General features: G+C 35.9%; 1 protein-coding gene across 2 annotated transcripts in view; it reads right to left on the bottom strand.

Annotated features, from left to right (window-relative positions):
- RGS22 (regulator of G protein signaling 22) overlaps positions 1 to 17,763 on the bottom strand; it is a 174,975-nt gene that overhangs the window by 60,427 nt on the left and 96,785 nt on the right. For both annotated transcript variants that reach the window (XM_082364231.1, XM_082364230.1), the window contains exons 15-18: positions 7,602 to 7,796; positions 5,199 to 5,291; positions 3,226 to 3,398; positions 2,122 to 2,284 (exon numbers count right to left, since the gene is read on the bottom strand). In XM_082364231.1, the coding sequence (XP_082220357.1) occupies positions 2,122 to 2,284; positions 3,226 to 3,398; positions 5,199 to 5,291; positions 7,602 to 7,796 (624 nt within the window). The remainder of the gene's footprint in view (positions 1 to 2,121; positions 2,285 to 3,225; positions 3,399 to 5,198; positions 5,292 to 7,601; positions 7,797 to 17,763) is intronic.

The raw sequence follows: 17,763 nt of genomic DNA, 5'->3' as shown, positions 1-17,763 counted from the left end.
TTAACTTAATCTTAATAATAATATTGTTTTATATAAAAAAGAGACTCTCTCAGCCATCCTTTAATAATATTAATCAAATAATATTAACAATAATATGGTTTCTATATAAAAATAAGAAGAAAAGAGAATAAGAGAAAAGACTACTTTGCTAATCAAACTGCAAATTGGCCACACAACTAGGATTAGAACTAGCATGGTCTATATAAAACATAAGGTGATGCAGAAATCCTTAAGTATAAAATATGTAAATAAAAATAATAGGGGGCTTCCCTGGTGGTGCAGTGGTTGAGAATCTGCTTGCCAATGCAGGGGACACGGGTTCGAGCCCTGGTCTGGGAAGATCCCACATGCCGCGGAGCAACTAGGCCCGTGAGCCACAACTACTGAGCCTGCGCGTCTGGAGCCTGTGCTCCGCAACAAGAGAGGCCGCGACAGTGAGAGGCCCGCGCACCGCGATGAAGAGTGGCCCCCGCTCGCCGCAACTAGAGAAAGCCCTCCCACAGAAATGAAGACCCAACACAGCCAAAAAATAAAAAAATTAATAAATTAATAAAAAAAATAAAAAATAAATAAAAGTAAAGACAAAGATGAGGAAGAAGGGTCATTTGGAAAACTCCTCTGTAGTAAGTACAATCATTTGCTATGACAGCAATGGGTGACTTTTTCCACTGAATTTTTAATTCTCAGCAAGTTTTACTATGGAAGGTTCACACAGTAGCATCAGATACCATGAAACCTCACACAATGTAGCACAAGCCAAACAGAAAACAAATGCTTTCCATGTGTTTATTTCATACTTATGCTTATTGAGATACTCCCAGCCACTTTTGCTAATACATCCCAGATTTGTATCTCAGGGAACTAATGGCAAGACATTTTTGTTAAGGTTGCTTAATTCTAGAATTTCTTCTCCCTCTTACTCCCAAGGACTTTTGTTTATTTTCCCCCCAAAGATCTAGATTTTTAATTTGGTATGCCCTACTTGTGAATAGCTCTGAATTTTTCTTTAATTTACTGAATTAATCTGAGATTTGTATTTTACAAATGTATGCCATTAGGGTACACATCCTTTTAAACTACGAAAATAAAGAAATCAAATGCTACACATTTGATCTAGCAAACTTCTAGTATTAGCAAACTTCAGGTTAAATAAATTATAACACTTAATTTTATATTTCAAAGGCATTAAAATTGAGCCATATCTCATGTGATCAGTTACATGAACACTCAAAACCACCGCTGAATCCCAGTCTGACATTTTTGCTGTAAGTAATGACACCATCTAGTTATTAATAAGTTGTGATTAAAGCCATATGATCTTGGCTCAACAAAATGGAAAATCTTTGTTCCTGGTCAATAAAAATTGTTTTGGGAGACAGTACAATGGCAAACAGGATTTTTCAAAGATCAGTTATGTTTGGAGTAATTTCAAGTAAGAGAAGAACAGAAAAGGGGTAGAGATGGGGCTTAATGGCTGATAATGGCTGTTTTCTGCTTTTGAAAGGTGCAAGGACTTTGTCCTCCTTGTTTACCACTTATCCTGAGCACCTAGAACAGCGTCTGGCATATCACAGGCACCCATATTTGCTGAATGAATGGGTGAGTGGATGAATGAAAGTTATTTTTATTCCATAAATTACTTTAAAAATAACACAGTTTTAATAATATATAGTACTTGAGTGAATTTTAAGGCATCTGTAGAGGGACTTCCCTGGTGGTCCAGTGGTTAAAACTCCACGCTCCCAATGCAGGGGGCCAGGGTTCGACCCCTGGTCAGGGAACTACAGCCCACATGCTGCAACTAGGAGTTTGCATGGCTCAACTAAAGATCCCACATGCCGCAACTAAAGACCCCACATGCCGCAACTGAGACTCGGTGCAGCCAAATAAATAAATAATTAAAATTATGGAAAAAAATAAGTAAACAAAGGAAGGCAGCCTTTATTTAAAAAAAAGACATTTGTAGATAATTATGAATACCTAAAAAAAAGATATCAAAAGTGTCTAACATATAAGTCATAAAAGCAAAAGAAAAAAAGAAGACGTTCAGATTGTTGGCAAAAAGAAATAAATTACTAGTTTTCATACTTAAATGTAGAAAATATGTCTCCATGTTGATACCTGGTCCTGTTGATATAGAGAAGCTGGACTGTTGGGTCCAAAGAAATATTTTTTATTAAAGTACTTGTTTTTAATGTACATAGATTTTGCCTCCCTTTGCTTTCGATCTCTGTAAGTTATTCTTCGGAACTGTTCAATGTCTGTCCAGCACATAAGGTCCATGCTAAAATGAAAAAGTACAGCCCTTCTTATTTATTTCTTTCAATTCTATTAAACACCAAACAAGTTGCTGTTTTGACAGAATTTAGAAAGTGCTGTATTGAGTAGTTAGCACAACCGATTAGACCACGGAACTAATGAGTACAATATTATTAATATTATTATTAATATTGTCTTATCCTGGCTAAATATATGAATGAATACAAGGAGTGCTGGGATCAGAGAAGAATCTACCACCATACTGGTAGGGTCTCAGAGTTCTTCCATTAATGATGAACTAGTATTATCAATTTCAAATATGGAAAAATTTCCACCTATTGCATGTCTATTTGGCAACCTGCTAAATTTAGAATAATTATCATCACAAAGAAGGGAAACTATATATCTGAAACTTGGCTCCCAGGTCTAACCAGTTTTTGTTAACTTGGGAGAAAATTATTGGAAAAAATATGATTAATACTTCAGTTTATATTAGATAAATGTGTCATAAGGTACCAAGATTCTATGCAAAACTATAATGTTTCATTTATGTATTAACTAATGAAAATCACAAAATAGTACAGTAATTTCAATAGCTTAGTGAAATATAAAAGAGACATTCTCAGAAAGAGTCATTAGAGTACCTGTTTAGAAAAATGCAAAAGAAAGAAACATCAGAATAGGCAAAAATAAAACGTACTGGTGTTTTAATTTAGCCAATGGTAAAAGTATCAACAAATATTGTTTGACCACTTAAAATAACATTTTGGAGGCTGCTATTATCAAAATGCAATTCCCAACAAAAAGTTATCCATACAGGTTTCATTAATTTTTACTGAAATGGGTAAAATCTAGCACCAAACCATTTTTATCATATGTTGAATCAAAACAAGTATCTTAAAGAAATAGCAGTTTAGAAAAATATTTTAAGAGAGAAATAAATTTTAAAATGGTTATGTTCCTTACCTTGAAGAATGAGCCTCAAGAAACTGATGGAAATGTTCAAACTCCAGTTTGTTGTTAAGCAGATCATTAAAATTAAAATGCCTATATGCTGCGGGAACATTATTCCAGTATTCTGTTTGTTTAGAGACATGAGGAAGTACTGAAATACCAGATCCAATTTCACAAGTAGTGTCCTAATGAAATAATACTTTTCATAAAAATCTCTTAAATATAACAAATTATTTTCCAAATTTAAAGAGAAACTGAAATAAAAATTAACAATTAGGCCAATGGCATTTATCAGCCCAATGGTAGAACTGGGTAAAGAATCTAGAATCTGGTTCTAACTCACATCAAATTCTGTTCTGTTCCTTTCCATTCCATTCCCTTCTTTTCAGGAACATTAGTAAATATTTACTATACACTTGCTCATAAAATATTAATTTTATTATTTTTGTTGGTACAGAAGTAATATGTCTTTTGTAATAAAAAGAAAACAAAAAGCATACATTGTACTACCATTCAGAGATAACCACCACAAACATTTTTATGTGTATCCTTTTAATCTTTTTTGTACACACATGTGGTTTATTACAAATGGAAATAGGACTATACAACTATGTATGGTTTTGTAACTTGGTTCTTTTTCTTAACGATATATCATGAACATAAAACATTAGTTTGTGTATAAAAGTTTTTTATGTTATAGAGTAGTACAAGATACTTTAGATGTAATCTCCTTCATATAACAGTTAATTGTCAGGTATTTTTAACACCTCTGATGTTTTGCGAACAGTTTACAAGTCCTTCAGGGCAAAGAGCTAGAGAGGCTTATTCTTCAGAAATCCTTCCTATGTAACTCCCTATATAATTAATTCACCTCCCTATTTGTTTTTGAAAAGCATCAGACCATGAGATAAACTACCTATATTTAAAAAAATCAATTTTTGATAGGTATAAGTATTATGAATAGTATTATAAATTAAAAAAATTTTAAAGATACAACTTTATGAATTTTTATGTATCCTTTCCAGATATTAATAGAATTTCAAATAAAGAATTTCTGTGTTTATAAGGCAGTAACATGAAGGTTACATTTAAAAAATAGCTTTACTGTTTGTGTAAAACTTTATTGCAAAAGAATAAAGATTTCAGATAGGTACAAAGTAGAAAATTAAAAGATCACCTGAAACCTTACCACTCAGAGCTAACTTTTTAATATTTTGATGAACATTTTTCCAGATAGCCCTCTTTGCATATATGTATACACCTAGGAATGCATGTATAATTTTAGGTGAATAGGATTACACGATACCAGTGTTTTTGTTCCCCACATTTTTATATAATAATATGTCGGGGGCATTTTCCATGTCAATAAGTATGAATCTAAACTGTCATTTTTATGTAGATACGCACATTTAATCTTATGGCCTTATGGATCTATCATGGTTTACTTAGCCAATCACAAATTTGCAAATTTATAAATCAAAATTAACACTTTAATATCCTAGTCAATCCTATGATCTTTTTATTGACTCTGTTAAAGACTTTCCATATTTTTTCTTTATTATTTTGCTTATTGCTGTCACACAACACTTCCTTTTCTGTTTGGAAAACTCAATTTAATTCTTTTGTGACTTGACAACAAATAGCGCTGCTGCCATACAGAAAATAACCAGTAACATTCAAAGGAATATAATGTGGCTTGAAGGCTCTTAGCTAAGGCAAACGTGTATCTTGGCTCCCTATGCTACTTCATCTGCTTTATTTTTCTGGCTTTGTTGTTAAATGTGTCAATAAAATGTGACACCTGTCAAATGCAGCATGTTGGGCAAAAGAAGCAGCAGAAAATGAAACTGCCTGTCCCCTACTTTATCAATACATGATTTCCTCAATATAGGATCCCTACTCCCTCCCCCGCTCCCCCCCAATATATGCAGTGATAATCCTTCCTAGGTTAAAATCTGTGTTTTTCTAAGTAGAGAGTTTCTTACCTCAGCTTTCTTGGAAACTGTCTCTTTATGCAAAGCCTGTAGCTTTCTGAAGTACGTGGAATCTAGCTGTCGAGTTTCCTCCACCAGCTCCACCTATAATAACACAATAATAAAGTTTGTAACATCAAAACAATGTGCATTATGAAAAAGTGGGGAAGGAATGCACCATTTGCCAATAACAGTGGGCTAAAAAATAAATACACTTGACAATAAAGTAAGTTAGTTTGGAGGCAGAAGCAGGAAGACCCACATAGTGAAAAACATTAGCTACAGCAAAGTCAGGCTTCAAATGATAAAAAATGTATACATTTCTATGTAATGATATAATGCCACCAAAGATCATTCCTCCTTTCTGGACACCCCATGTGAACCAGCAGACAATGCAAACATGTTGGGTGGATCACTTTTCCATCTTCTATTCTTTATAACAGGATAATAGTCATGAAGATAGGCACTGTTAGCTTTAGGGACCAAATAATCCACAGTAGAACAAAAAAATGACTGGACTCTATTGTTATCAGTCTGTGAGCAAAGGTTTTACTGCTATAGCAAGAGAGGGGAGAGTCAATCATCAAAGTAAACCTCACAGTAGGACTTAGCCTTCAGAGTGCGTATTGCACTGCTTCATACAGTCAGGAGAACAAGATCATTTTCCATTTCTCTATTGAGAAAAATCAGTTTGTCCGACTGAGAACTCCTGTATTTAATAATTCATTTTGGTTAAATCTTCTTGTTTATCCCTTTTGGGAAAGAGTCTACATAATCCAGTCAGCTGGACTTTTAGAGGAGTCCTCTGGGCTGAACTTAAGAAGTTTATAGAATTAAGAGAAATTTATTTTTCCTCTTATTAAAAAGAGTGTATAATTTGTCCCAGGCATTTCATAAGAATCACTGCTAATGCTAAAACTTCTTGGTTTAGGGAAGTCAGTTATAATTCTGAATCTGTTTTGTCATCCTAGGACCATATCTTATACCCATTTTCCTCTGTACCATATACTGTATTTAAAATCATGACTGGGGACTTCCCTGGCTGTCCAGTGCTTAGTACTCTGCGCTTTCACTGCGGGGGCATGGGTTCGATCCCTGGTTGGGTAACTAAGATCCCGCAAGCTGTGAGGCGTGGCCAAAAAAAATTTAATTAGTTTAAAAAATAATAAAATCATGACTGGAGAGAATTTTTCTTTTCTTAAAAAAAAAAATTATTTATTTATTTGGCTGCATCAGGTCTTAGTTGCGGCACGCAGGATATCTGCTGCCACATGTGGGATCTTCATTGTGGCATGCGGGATCTAGTTCCCTGACGGGATGGAACCTGGGCCCCCTGCATTGGGAGCACAGTGTCTTAACCACTGGACCACCAGGGAAGTCCCTGGAGAGAATTTTTTAAAAATTTCATATAATATCCCAATTTTCCTAGTGTAAAATAAGTATTTTTGTAGTAGAAAGGATACAAATGCTAATTTTTCAGGACAAAACGAAATCAGGACTGAAAAATTCATTAGTTTGGTCAATGAATTTAGTGAGCCGTAGAGTTGTGTTGGTCACTATCCAATAAGGTGACTCTATCCGAGGTGCTTGGTATTAATTTCATCTTAATTACCTCACCCATCCTTTCTGGGCGAAGACATGACCAAGAAGTTGTTCAGGAGATCTGAATGAAGAAGAGCAATACAGAGACAGCAGGGATCCATCTGAAATGACCTCATGTACAGGGTACATGCATTAACTTAATATTAAAAATACCCACAAATGGTTTTAATTTGTGATTCAAAATAAACATTTAAAGAAATTTCCTCCACCCATCAATAAGAATAGTGAAAATATTCAAGCACTGAGACTTAAAATGACCTCTTTTGGAATGAAAAAAGATGTGTTGATACTTTTATCAAATCAAGCAGTCTGACCTGATGAACATCTGAGGGTGCTTTAAGTCAGAGAATGTGCTTTCCACAGTATATATGAAACGTTTATATTTTCCATGGGTGTAATATTTACTGTAATTCATCCAGAATAAAAATAAACAGCCTCCTTCCATTAATCAAAATTAAAGTCACTGCTGAGAAATGGCAAGAAGTGACAAAGTCAGTATATTATCATGGCATATTTTATTGGTTCACAGGAAACCAAAACTCAGATTTTTCTCTGCTGACATATTTGTAGACAGACTTAAAAATGACATCAATTTTAGCCTTTTGTTAGGACACAACAGGGAAACTGGCAAAAACTAAGTTAATAAATACTTTCCCTGCCCCAATTTTGTGTCTGCCCAAATCTTAACTCTGAGTCCCTGGCCCACATGAAATCTTTTCCAGCTTTTCTCTCTTGTGAGTTAACAATGTTGGCCATCATCAGTTTTGGAGTAAACCTGAATTGTTCACACACAATTCATCAGTGCCACAATACCTTTCTGTAAGCAACTTGGTCTGATTTTGCCATCTTTGCCCAAGGCTCAAGAAGGAGGAGAAGGATATATTCTTCTGCTGTGTCGAAAAGGTCTTCAAATGGCGGCTGTATTTTCATATAAATTTCTTTCTTCTTTTCCTGTTGGAGTCCAATGTCAAGAGTGGCTGAAGGAGCAATGTATGTGGCAAAAAGATGCTAAGGGAGAAGGGGGAGAAAGGAGAGGATATTGGAAGAAACCATAATGGTTAGTAGATTCCTCAGCAAAGCCATTTTTAAAAAGTTAAGAGAAGGCAAACAAGCTCAACTGATTTTTTTTCTTGAAAAGATGTGTAAAACTACTTAAGACAAAGCAATGTGTTTATTCAAAACCTTTGCTTTTCATTTTCTTTTCCTATTTCTTTGTTGGTTATTAGTCAACTAGTCACTGGATCTTGTATAAGTGTACGTGATTTGGGTATTCCATTTTTTCTCAGATTACTACTATGTATTATTATGATTGATTCCAGGTTATACGTCTCTTTTCCTTATGTTCATGACATTTCTAACATATTTGTGTTACTTTCCAAAGTGGTTTGAAATGCCCTTTTGGGAAAAAGAGGCAAGAATTCACCAGGGCTGAAAACTGACTATCAATCTAGAGACCCAACAGACTACCTCCCCTACCCAACTGAGTTCCAGAGTTCTTAAATGTCTCCATCTGGTGTCCAATGCTGTGGAAGAGATACAAGAAGGAATTAAGAGTGGATGGAAAGATGTACATGGAACTTCTAGCTTCCTAGACAAAGCTGCATAAATGTCTCTTCCATTCTACTCATTCGTCTTGTCTCTCAATAACAGCTATTTAAATCTGAGAAGCAATTTAATAACATTTAATTTTTAAAATGTTACATACTGGATATGTCATGCCTTGCACATCACATTTAACTGAAGTTTTTGTTACTGCTTCATACTTAAAATTAATGAATTTTATGGCATGTGAATTAAACCTCAATAAAGCTGTTAAAAATAAAAATTAAAAAAAGAAAGACTATTGGTGATTTCTCCCAAAAGCGACACACTCCTCCGTTTTAAAGATTATCTGATTTCTGTCATAATTTTTTCTTCATTCTGTTCTATTTACATCACTATATCAAAATAAATAGTTATCTAAAAAAAAGAATCTCTAATTAATTGCATTTTATTTCAATTTTATTTTTATACTTAGACTTTGGAACTGATAATGCCTAGATTCGACCCAGGCGATAAGATAGATAGGTAGACGGATAGATAGATATTTGTACCAAATACCGAATAATTGTCCTATGTAAAATAATCTTTTAAAAGTTTTAAAGGGTTCACATTAATAACATAAGCATTTACTGTGTATCCACTACATCTTAGACACTTGGATAGGTGCTACGTATGTAAAGATTAATGAATGCCTGCCCTGAAGGAGCCATTTGGTGTGATATAGAGATGAAAACCAGTGGTTACAACACAGTATGCTAAGTATTACAATAAAGGTATGTATTGAAAATAAGATCTTCAATAATTGTCTTTCTTTTTAAGCTCACCTCCATTAATCACCTTTTAAACTTTACACTCAGATACGCATTTTTCTGTAATTCCCTAAACCTTGATGTTTTGCCATTCTATACCATTGCACATATTGTTCCTTCAATCTTGTATATATGCCCTACCCCATGCACCTTGTCTGCCTGATAAACTCTGATTTATTCTTAAAAACCAATATGGATTTCTCCTCTTCTCGGAGCCCTTCACTCATACCCTCCTCCCAAGATCATGTTTTTTACTACTACACTTATCACACTATAATGCAATCATGTATTTATGTGTCTTCTCTTCTAGAACAAGGATCTTGAGGGCAAATAATGCAGCTTAGTCCTCTCTGATTCTCCAACTCCTAAAAACTGTTTTGGTAGAGAGTAGATGTTATAAATGTTTATTGATTTGTACTGAATCCACAGAAAAGACTCATTTTTGTCTTGGAATGGGGAAGGAAAAGGTTCAGAAACTCTTCCAAGAGAAAGATAAGCTTCTTCCTTAGTCTTTAATCTGAATCTTTAAAGATGAGTTGGAGTAAGTCAGACAAGAGAGGGGAGTTGATGAGAAGGATAGTCCAAGAAGAAGGAAAACATGGCCCAAGGCATGGAGGCCTAAGGGGGTTTTATAACCTATAGAGAGAGTCTAGGCTCCAAGTAGATAACACTGGCTAAAGGAAAGAGGTAGAATAAGAAAGGAGGATATAAAGGGAGGAAGGCTCCAGAGCATGGATATGATCTGTTTCCCTTTGGTAAGGAATTTGAATTTTTACCTAAAGATATAAAATGGGGAATCTCTGAGGAGTGACATCTTTAGATATGAATTTTAGAAATAAATCACTGTGGCATCATATGGAAGAAAAGGTTTGAGCAGATCAAGATTTGAGGCAGTTTGGAAGTTATTTTAATAGCCAGACAAAAAATTACAGGCCACCCTCATCTCTTGTTTGCTTTTTTGCAATAGCCTCCTAACTGGTCTTCTCAGGTTCTTCTTTGCTTCTTCATGGTCTTTTTTTTTTTAAACCACAGCAAACAGAGAAATTCTTTTGTGTATTACTCCTCCATTCAAACTCTCCAGTGACTTCCCATCTCACACAGAATAATAGCCAAAGTCCTTATAATTACCTATAATTGGAGTATTTGGACGTTTCTCAGCACTGAGAGGACAAGGATTATAGTTCAGGACCTGCCAGCAGGGAAGCCCCTATAAACTCCAGGCTCTCAAAACACTCTAAGAGCAGGGGTGGACCTGATACAGACTCTTGCCTTGAGTCTTTAAAGGGCCAAAAGAAAATAACTGCTAACCTATAATTCTATACCTGGTAAAAAAAATACTCTTCTAAAATAAAAAGGAAATAAAGATGTCATAAGTCAATAAACAAAACCAGAATTCATCACCAGCAGACCTACACTAAATTAATTAATTAATTAAAGGGAAGCCCTAGACAAAAGCAGGATGGAATATAGAACAATATAAAGCATAAATATGTAGGGAAATATCAATACATATTGATTGTAAAATATAATAATAATGAATAAGGTCAGAGGAAATCGTAAAAGAGCCTAAGAAAAAGAAGTCAGAATTGAAGGTTCAGATTTAAAGTGCAGTTGAAATGACCAACCATGAGGCCCATTATAGGTAGAAAAGCACATGAGGTTACAGTCAGGGTAGTAATACAATAACAAGAAGGGCAGAGTATCAAAGAAGTAGAAGTGAAGATAAAGGAGAAGCCCATGTAGCATAGTTAAAAGGAAGGACTATAAAGTTCAGTGTATAATAGGCACTCAATAAATATTTGCTAAATGAATGAATGGAAGATAGTGGCCTAATCTGAAATTACGATCTGAAAGGGAAATTTCAGAGTTCAAAAATTTTAAGCTGGAGTAGTTCCAAATTATGATGAATTCTGATATATGGCCATCCCTATAGCTAACTTAGGAGAAATGGAGATAAAAGACATTGGAATTGGGTAAATTAAGAAACACTCTAGCACATATGTTATAAGGATTATTAGTTTGGGTATTGAAAAAGCTTCAAGGTGATAAAAAAGAAAAAGTAGGGAGAAATTTCATGAGTCATGTATTGAAATTTTCTAGGAAGATAAAGAGAACTGAAAAGGTCTTTAGATAACATTAGCGAGGTTAAGGAGGGGGGAAAGGAGCAGATGGAGCAGACTCCAGCATTTCTGAAGCTATTAAAAGATGAGTCCTGAACAGCAGCAAAGAACATCTCTTTCTTCCTAAGGGTTGTGAAATACGGGAGAAGGGGCATATTTAAAAGCCATTCTAGATGTTCTATTTAATTAGATAATCTGCAAGTCTGGAAAGTCCCTTCCCTAAAATATAGGTACATAGCCTGCTGGATTTAATAGTCCAAAGTGAACCATACTCTTACCAAATGATTCTAAAATATTTTAAATGAAATTTGCTTCAGACACACATGGCAATTTTTCCTAACCTTGGGAGTTATTTAGAAGAATGACCTAAATCTAACCTGTTTAACAAGCTAAGATTGTATCAGATTAAAATCTACTCTTAAACATTTTCTAAACTGCAAGTTTTAAAAAGTGCACTAATTAAAATAGTGTCTATACTAAGGTAAATTAAGAAACTAAAAACTAACATGATCAAATTAACAACATTAAAAAATGTCTCTAGAATTTGTTTCAGTAATTTCAAATTTACCCCAAAGGAAAGTAAATTTGACCCCCCAAATCACTTAAAATCAGTTCCTATTTAGCAAAAAAGAAAAGAAAAGAAAAAAAAATCAGTATTCAGGTTTTATTGGGGCAGGAATATCCTCTAATGGCAAAATAAAGCAACTGTTTTATCACTGAGTCAGCTACATTCAAAACTGTAGTTTAAGGAGACCTTGGTGTGCCACATACCAAACTCTTTGTATAGACATCAAGGTGATTCCTTTGATTTAAAAGCATAACAGTGAAGAGGGTAAAGTACAAAAGAAGCTGAAATGGTGACTAGAATAACAGTGATAGAAGTGACTGTCAGCTTCTGGTGGACACCCAAATCTATTCCTTTCCTTTCGACTCCCAGTCTTGCCTTCACTCCCTCATGTCTTTTAAAATCTACTGCTACCCACAGTCTTATGAGACCCTAGATGCCATTTATATACTCCATCATACCTTCTGGAATTTTGCTTTATGATTTTCTTCAGAATGACCTTCACTTCACTTTACCATTTACTATATTAATAGCACAGCTTTCTCGCTCTGACCATTACTCTTCATCTTTTTGTACCTCTCACCAAGCTTTGCTTTACTTTCAGCACAATCTGCGGTTTCTTCCTGTCCTCTAAATAAATCATGCACCACCTACTTTGTCTTACTTTCTCACACAATTTGGACTGAAAACTGCCCATCATTTCAACTACACTCTTAAAACATCCTTAATTCCTCCCACCTCAATCTGCTACCTTGTTGAGGCCAAACTCTGGGTCACCTTAATCATTCGTTCATTTTTCCAGTTCTATACTCAAGCTCCCAATAAAAGCTATGATAGTTGGTTCAATTATAAATACTCTTTAAAATACAAACAACGACAAAAAAACAAAAAACAAAAAAAACCCCACCTCAGCTGTGATCACAAAACTTGGCAAGATTTTGCTTATTTCTAAACTTTGCCATGCTCCTTAGAGCTCCCAACTGTACCCTTATGCTTCTCCACATTCAGTGGACTTTATCTTCCACTCAACTGGGAGAAACCACTGGTATGGATGCCCTCAACTGTCCCCTCAAGAGCTTTCTTCTAAATCTTTCTCTTTCTCTGATGTTTCAAAATTTTCCTTCCCAAGGCTAAATGATTCATGCATGCTGTTGACTCCATTTCCCCAGAAACGTGCAACACCAATTACACCCTTAATCCACCTTTCCTTCGATTTCATCTCCTTTCTAATGCTTCAAAGGTGTTCTAACAAAGCATCTCTCCTATTCTAATTGTCACCATCTTGTCCACAAACTATCACCCTTTCTCTCTTTCCCTTCCCAGCAAATCTTCATACTCACTTTTCTATCATTCCTCAATCTATTGCAATCTGGTTCTCATGCCAAAGAAACTGATGTCGCAGATTACTAAGAACCACGTAATTGCCAATTCAATGGTTTCTCTCCTTAATCTTCATCCTACTTGATTCCTTACGCAGCTTTTTTTGTTTTGTTTTGCTTTTAATTCTTGGCTGCGTTGGGTCTTCGTTGCTGCGTGCAGGCCTTCTCTAGTTGTGGTGAGCAGGGGCTACTCTTTGTTGAGGTGCACGGGCTTCTCATTGCGGTGGCTTCTCTTGTTGTGGAGCACAGGCTCTAGGCATGGGGCTTCAGCAGTTGCAGTACGTGGGCTCAGTAGTTGTGGTACACGGGCCCTAGAGCGTGTGGGTTTCAGTAGTTGTGGCACGTGGGCTCAGTAGTTGTGGCTCGCGGGCTCTAGAGCGCAGGCTCGGTAGTTGTGGCGCATGGGCTTAGTTGCTCCACAGCATGTGGGATCTTCTCGGACCAGGGCTCGAACCCATGTCCCCTACATTGGCAGGCGGATTCTTAACCACTGCACCACCAGGGAAGTCCCCTTACGCAGCTTTAACACTGTTGACTCTCTCTTCTGCCTTCAACACTTTCTCCTGATTCGCTGCCTATTTCCATTCTTAGGCTCCTTTGTTGATTCCTCTTCCTCCATATCCTCCCCTTAAAGGAAGGCATTCATTAAAGTTCTATGTTCAACTATATTTTCTTCTTAATTCATACTCTTTCAGTTTCACACACATGCCAGGCACTCTCTCACAAGACTTTCACAGTATGTGCTCTATGCCCTCTCTATACTCCACCCTCCTCCTCTTTTCCCCTTTGCTGGGCTTCTATTCATCCTAAAGGACTGAGTCTTCCTTGACTCCTGAAGTCTGGCTTAGGTATCTTTCTTATGTGTGCCCATAGGACCCTGTATTTGTATGTTTCTCCCACTGGACTATAAACTCCATGAAGACAGATTTGGTCTACTTTGTTTATTACTGTATCCCTAGCATCTAGCATAATGATACATTTAGAATGAATGAATGGATGAATGAATGAATTAAAGACTTCATCCATTCTCAGAGACTTAACAATCAACTATATGTGGAAGAAACACAAATATACACAGCTTTAGACCTGATTTCCTTCCTGAACTGAAAATCTTTGCTTCTAGCTGCCTACTTATTATAGCTACATGGATAGCCTATGGACCCTCCAACTCAATGACTCAGTAATATAACACATTATCTTTTCCTTTTCCAGTTTTCATACGATTCACAGCACAGTCTTTGACTCTTCCTCACTTTCCTACTTCCTCAAATGCAAGTCCTATGAATTTAACTCTCTACAATAAAACAAGAAAAAACTGACAAATATAAAAATATGAGGAGGAAATAAGGGGCAGCAGTTCCATCCCAACAAAAACCATAATAAAACACAGTTTTCTCTCCAAGCTAGATCAGACCCTTTCCAGGCTACTCCCTACTTCCTGACCTCACACTCTTACTGTGCTCTATAAAGTCACAGGGCTCCATGTACACTTTTTGTTGTTGTTCAACTATTTTGTTCCAGTTTTTTTTTTGTTCCAGTTTTATTGAGATATAATTGACATATAGCACTGTAAAAGTTTAAGGTGTACAGCATAATGATTTGACTTACATACATCATGAAATAATTACCACAATAAGTTAACATCCGTCATCTCATATAGAAACAAAAAGAAAAGACAAAGAATTTTTTCCTTGTGATGAGAGCTATTAGGATCTACTCTCAACTTTCATATATACCATATAGCAATGCTAACTATAGTCATCATGTTGTACATTACATCCCTCGTACTTATTTATCTCGTAACTGGAAGTTTGTACTTTTTGACCACCTTCATCCAATTTTCCCTCCCCACACCGCCCACCTCTGGTAACCACAAATCTGATCTCTTTTTCTCTGAGTCTGTTTTTTTCCACCAATGATTTAACTGCATATCCCATAACCTCAAGGAGCTACAATTAGGGTAGCCATGTGACTTCATTCTGGTTTAAGCCTACCATCCTGGCATAATTATTAATATTTCCCCCTTTATTTTTGAAAGAATCCTGGTTTAGATGATAAATTATATGGTCTCTCTATATTTAACTGCCACCAGTTAGACAAAATGAAAGTTTCTCTAAAACAAGACACCTGGAAGTGCTCGACACATATTTAAAGCTAAAAATAAAGGAAAGAAAGGCAGAGGAACTCCTTTCTAAGGAACACACATTTGTCTAATTTGAAATCATATGAATTGAATACCTGATATCAAAAGCCAAAAATCCCAAAGCAGGAATATTTTATTTAGAACTTGGATTGAAGTTTCACAGACTTCCCTGTTAAGAATAAATGTTCTAAATCAAAATCTTAAAAGAAATTTTAAAATATTTCCTCTCTCTGATTGTACCTAAATGTAGGTATTTGTTCGCCCTCCGACTTTTTTTTTTTTTTTTTGCTTTCTCGAAGCCAGTTTATCAGAACATTGTTCGTTATCACCTAAGTAACTTCTCTTTGTTCAAATATCAACCCCCGCTATGATAACTAGCATAATCCTTAAGAGTAATATACTACCCTCGCCTTCTTGACTCTTTACCAGTTTTATCATAAAATCACAGAACTGGAAGCATTAGAAAGGGTCTTGAAAGCCCACGTTGTGCGCATTTACTGGCTTCCTTTGAGGCTTGGTCTCTGGTCTCTCCCTCTTCCTCCCCTCTCCAGGAGGGTGGGGACAAAGGTGGTTACAGGGGTAAGGAGGAGAAAACTGATTTATCAATCCTTAATTAGGCCACACAGTAAAATTATAGTATATTCAACTTAATTTTGCCATTACATCTGAGAATGTCTTTCTAATATGTGATTCTAATAATCCAGAGATCATCTTTAAGTGGATAACTGACCAACTGACTATATATAACAAACATAAGGGATGTAATCATATATATGAAACAAAATTAAAAAGCTAAACAACACATTTAAGATCTATATAAAGATGGTGAAAATCATTTGTACGTTGATGTAAATTGACTTTATAATGAAACATAAAGATTATGCTTTATTATAGCTAAGTAATATAGTCTAATCACAGGTTAGAAACATCATTTAAGTATCCTGCATCATTTGCTTTCTTATTGGCCACCCAGTTCTTCCTTTTCAGCCACTGACTAAATAACAATGTAGCTAATGTTGGAGGGGACAATGCTCCCTTCATATCCTAGTCAGCTACTCAGATTCACATTAAAGTGGAGATTCACTCACAAACAGCTGTGGCCGACGTGACTCCAGTTTAAACATTAACCTATGATTCTTTAACAACCCAGCAGGGAAGTTTCTGAGAAGGGATACAAGCCTGTCTGTGATCAGACTGCCTGGCCCTGCACTCAGCGTGGCTCTCTCTAAACCCCATCTCTCCTGGAGACACTCAACGGTTATGTAAGCAGGAAATGCACGATGGGCGGCTTGCCCGGCCCTGCTCTATACCTGTGCCGGTGACTCACTTTCTTGGCATCTGTATCAGATATGCAAATAAAAAGCCATGCCTCCCCCTGAAACATCTCTTACAGTCTTGAAATGCTGGGAGTTAATTTTCTTGTTTAGCTAAACCCTCAAGACTATGAAGAAAAAAAGGTGTAGGATAGATACCTTGGAGACAGGAGGAAGAATGGAACTGGAAAGTGGAATGGAGAAACAAACTGGGAGAAATGAAGACAGAGAGAGAGAGAGAGATTTTGATAAACCTTTGCCTTCTAAAGGACAGTAAGATGACAAACAATATTTAATTTAAGTTATTTTTAATACACATGACCTTGTTGGAATTATAGGAAAAAATACAAAAATGTGTCTGCTTGCCTTTCAAGGAAATCTCAGATGCTTCATTACTTAGAGCTAATATCCTGAACACAACAACTGTATTGCACTACATAGGAGACGGCTCAAATTAAAATATGATACTTCCCATTGCAATTTATATTTTTTCCAATGCTAAAATACTTTCCATGCAAGGTTTCAGCATTGCCACTTAATAGCTTTCAAATTCACTTTGAAAGTGTATGTGATGAGCATATTCTTGGATGAAAGTGGATACCAATCTCCTTTCAAATATATCATAATGCATTCCAGGCTTGGCTTTCCAACATTTTATTGATTTTCATAGACCCTGAAATGTATTGATGTTTTCTTACTGCATCATAAAGTCTAGATGAACATACCTGAGGAAGGAGAATTTGGGGTTTATTGAGTTTATTCTTGTTTTTAACAGTGTAAAAAGCAAAAAAATAATGAAATAGCCTCCAAAACTTTCTGTGCTATTTGGGTTTCTCTTTGTACCAAGGACTAAATGATGCCAGCTATGGGGTTAGATTCCAATTATCATGCTGTAGAAGCACCCAACGAAGTACTTTCGCTGTGCCAAAGGTGAGCACAGTCTTTGGGAAAGCATCTTTTCCATAAGTAGGGGCCATTTGATGAGCTGCAGCTTGATACTCATCTGTGTTCCAACGAAAATAAGAACAATTTCTGTGTAGCCTTAAAAGGCAAAGTCAAGAATAACACCAAATGCTGTAGCACATGTGTTGATCTGCTATGTTA

The sequence above is a fragment of the Balaenoptera borealis genome, assembly GCF_965194805.1.
Source record: "Balaenoptera borealis genome assembly, chromosome: 17".
Taxonomy (NCBI): domain Eukaryota; kingdom Metazoa; phylum Chordata; class Mammalia; order Artiodactyla; family Balaenopteridae; genus Balaenoptera; species Balaenoptera borealis.
Note: the sequence above shows the minus strand (reverse complement) of the source record. Positions and strands in the feature narration are given on the sequence as shown.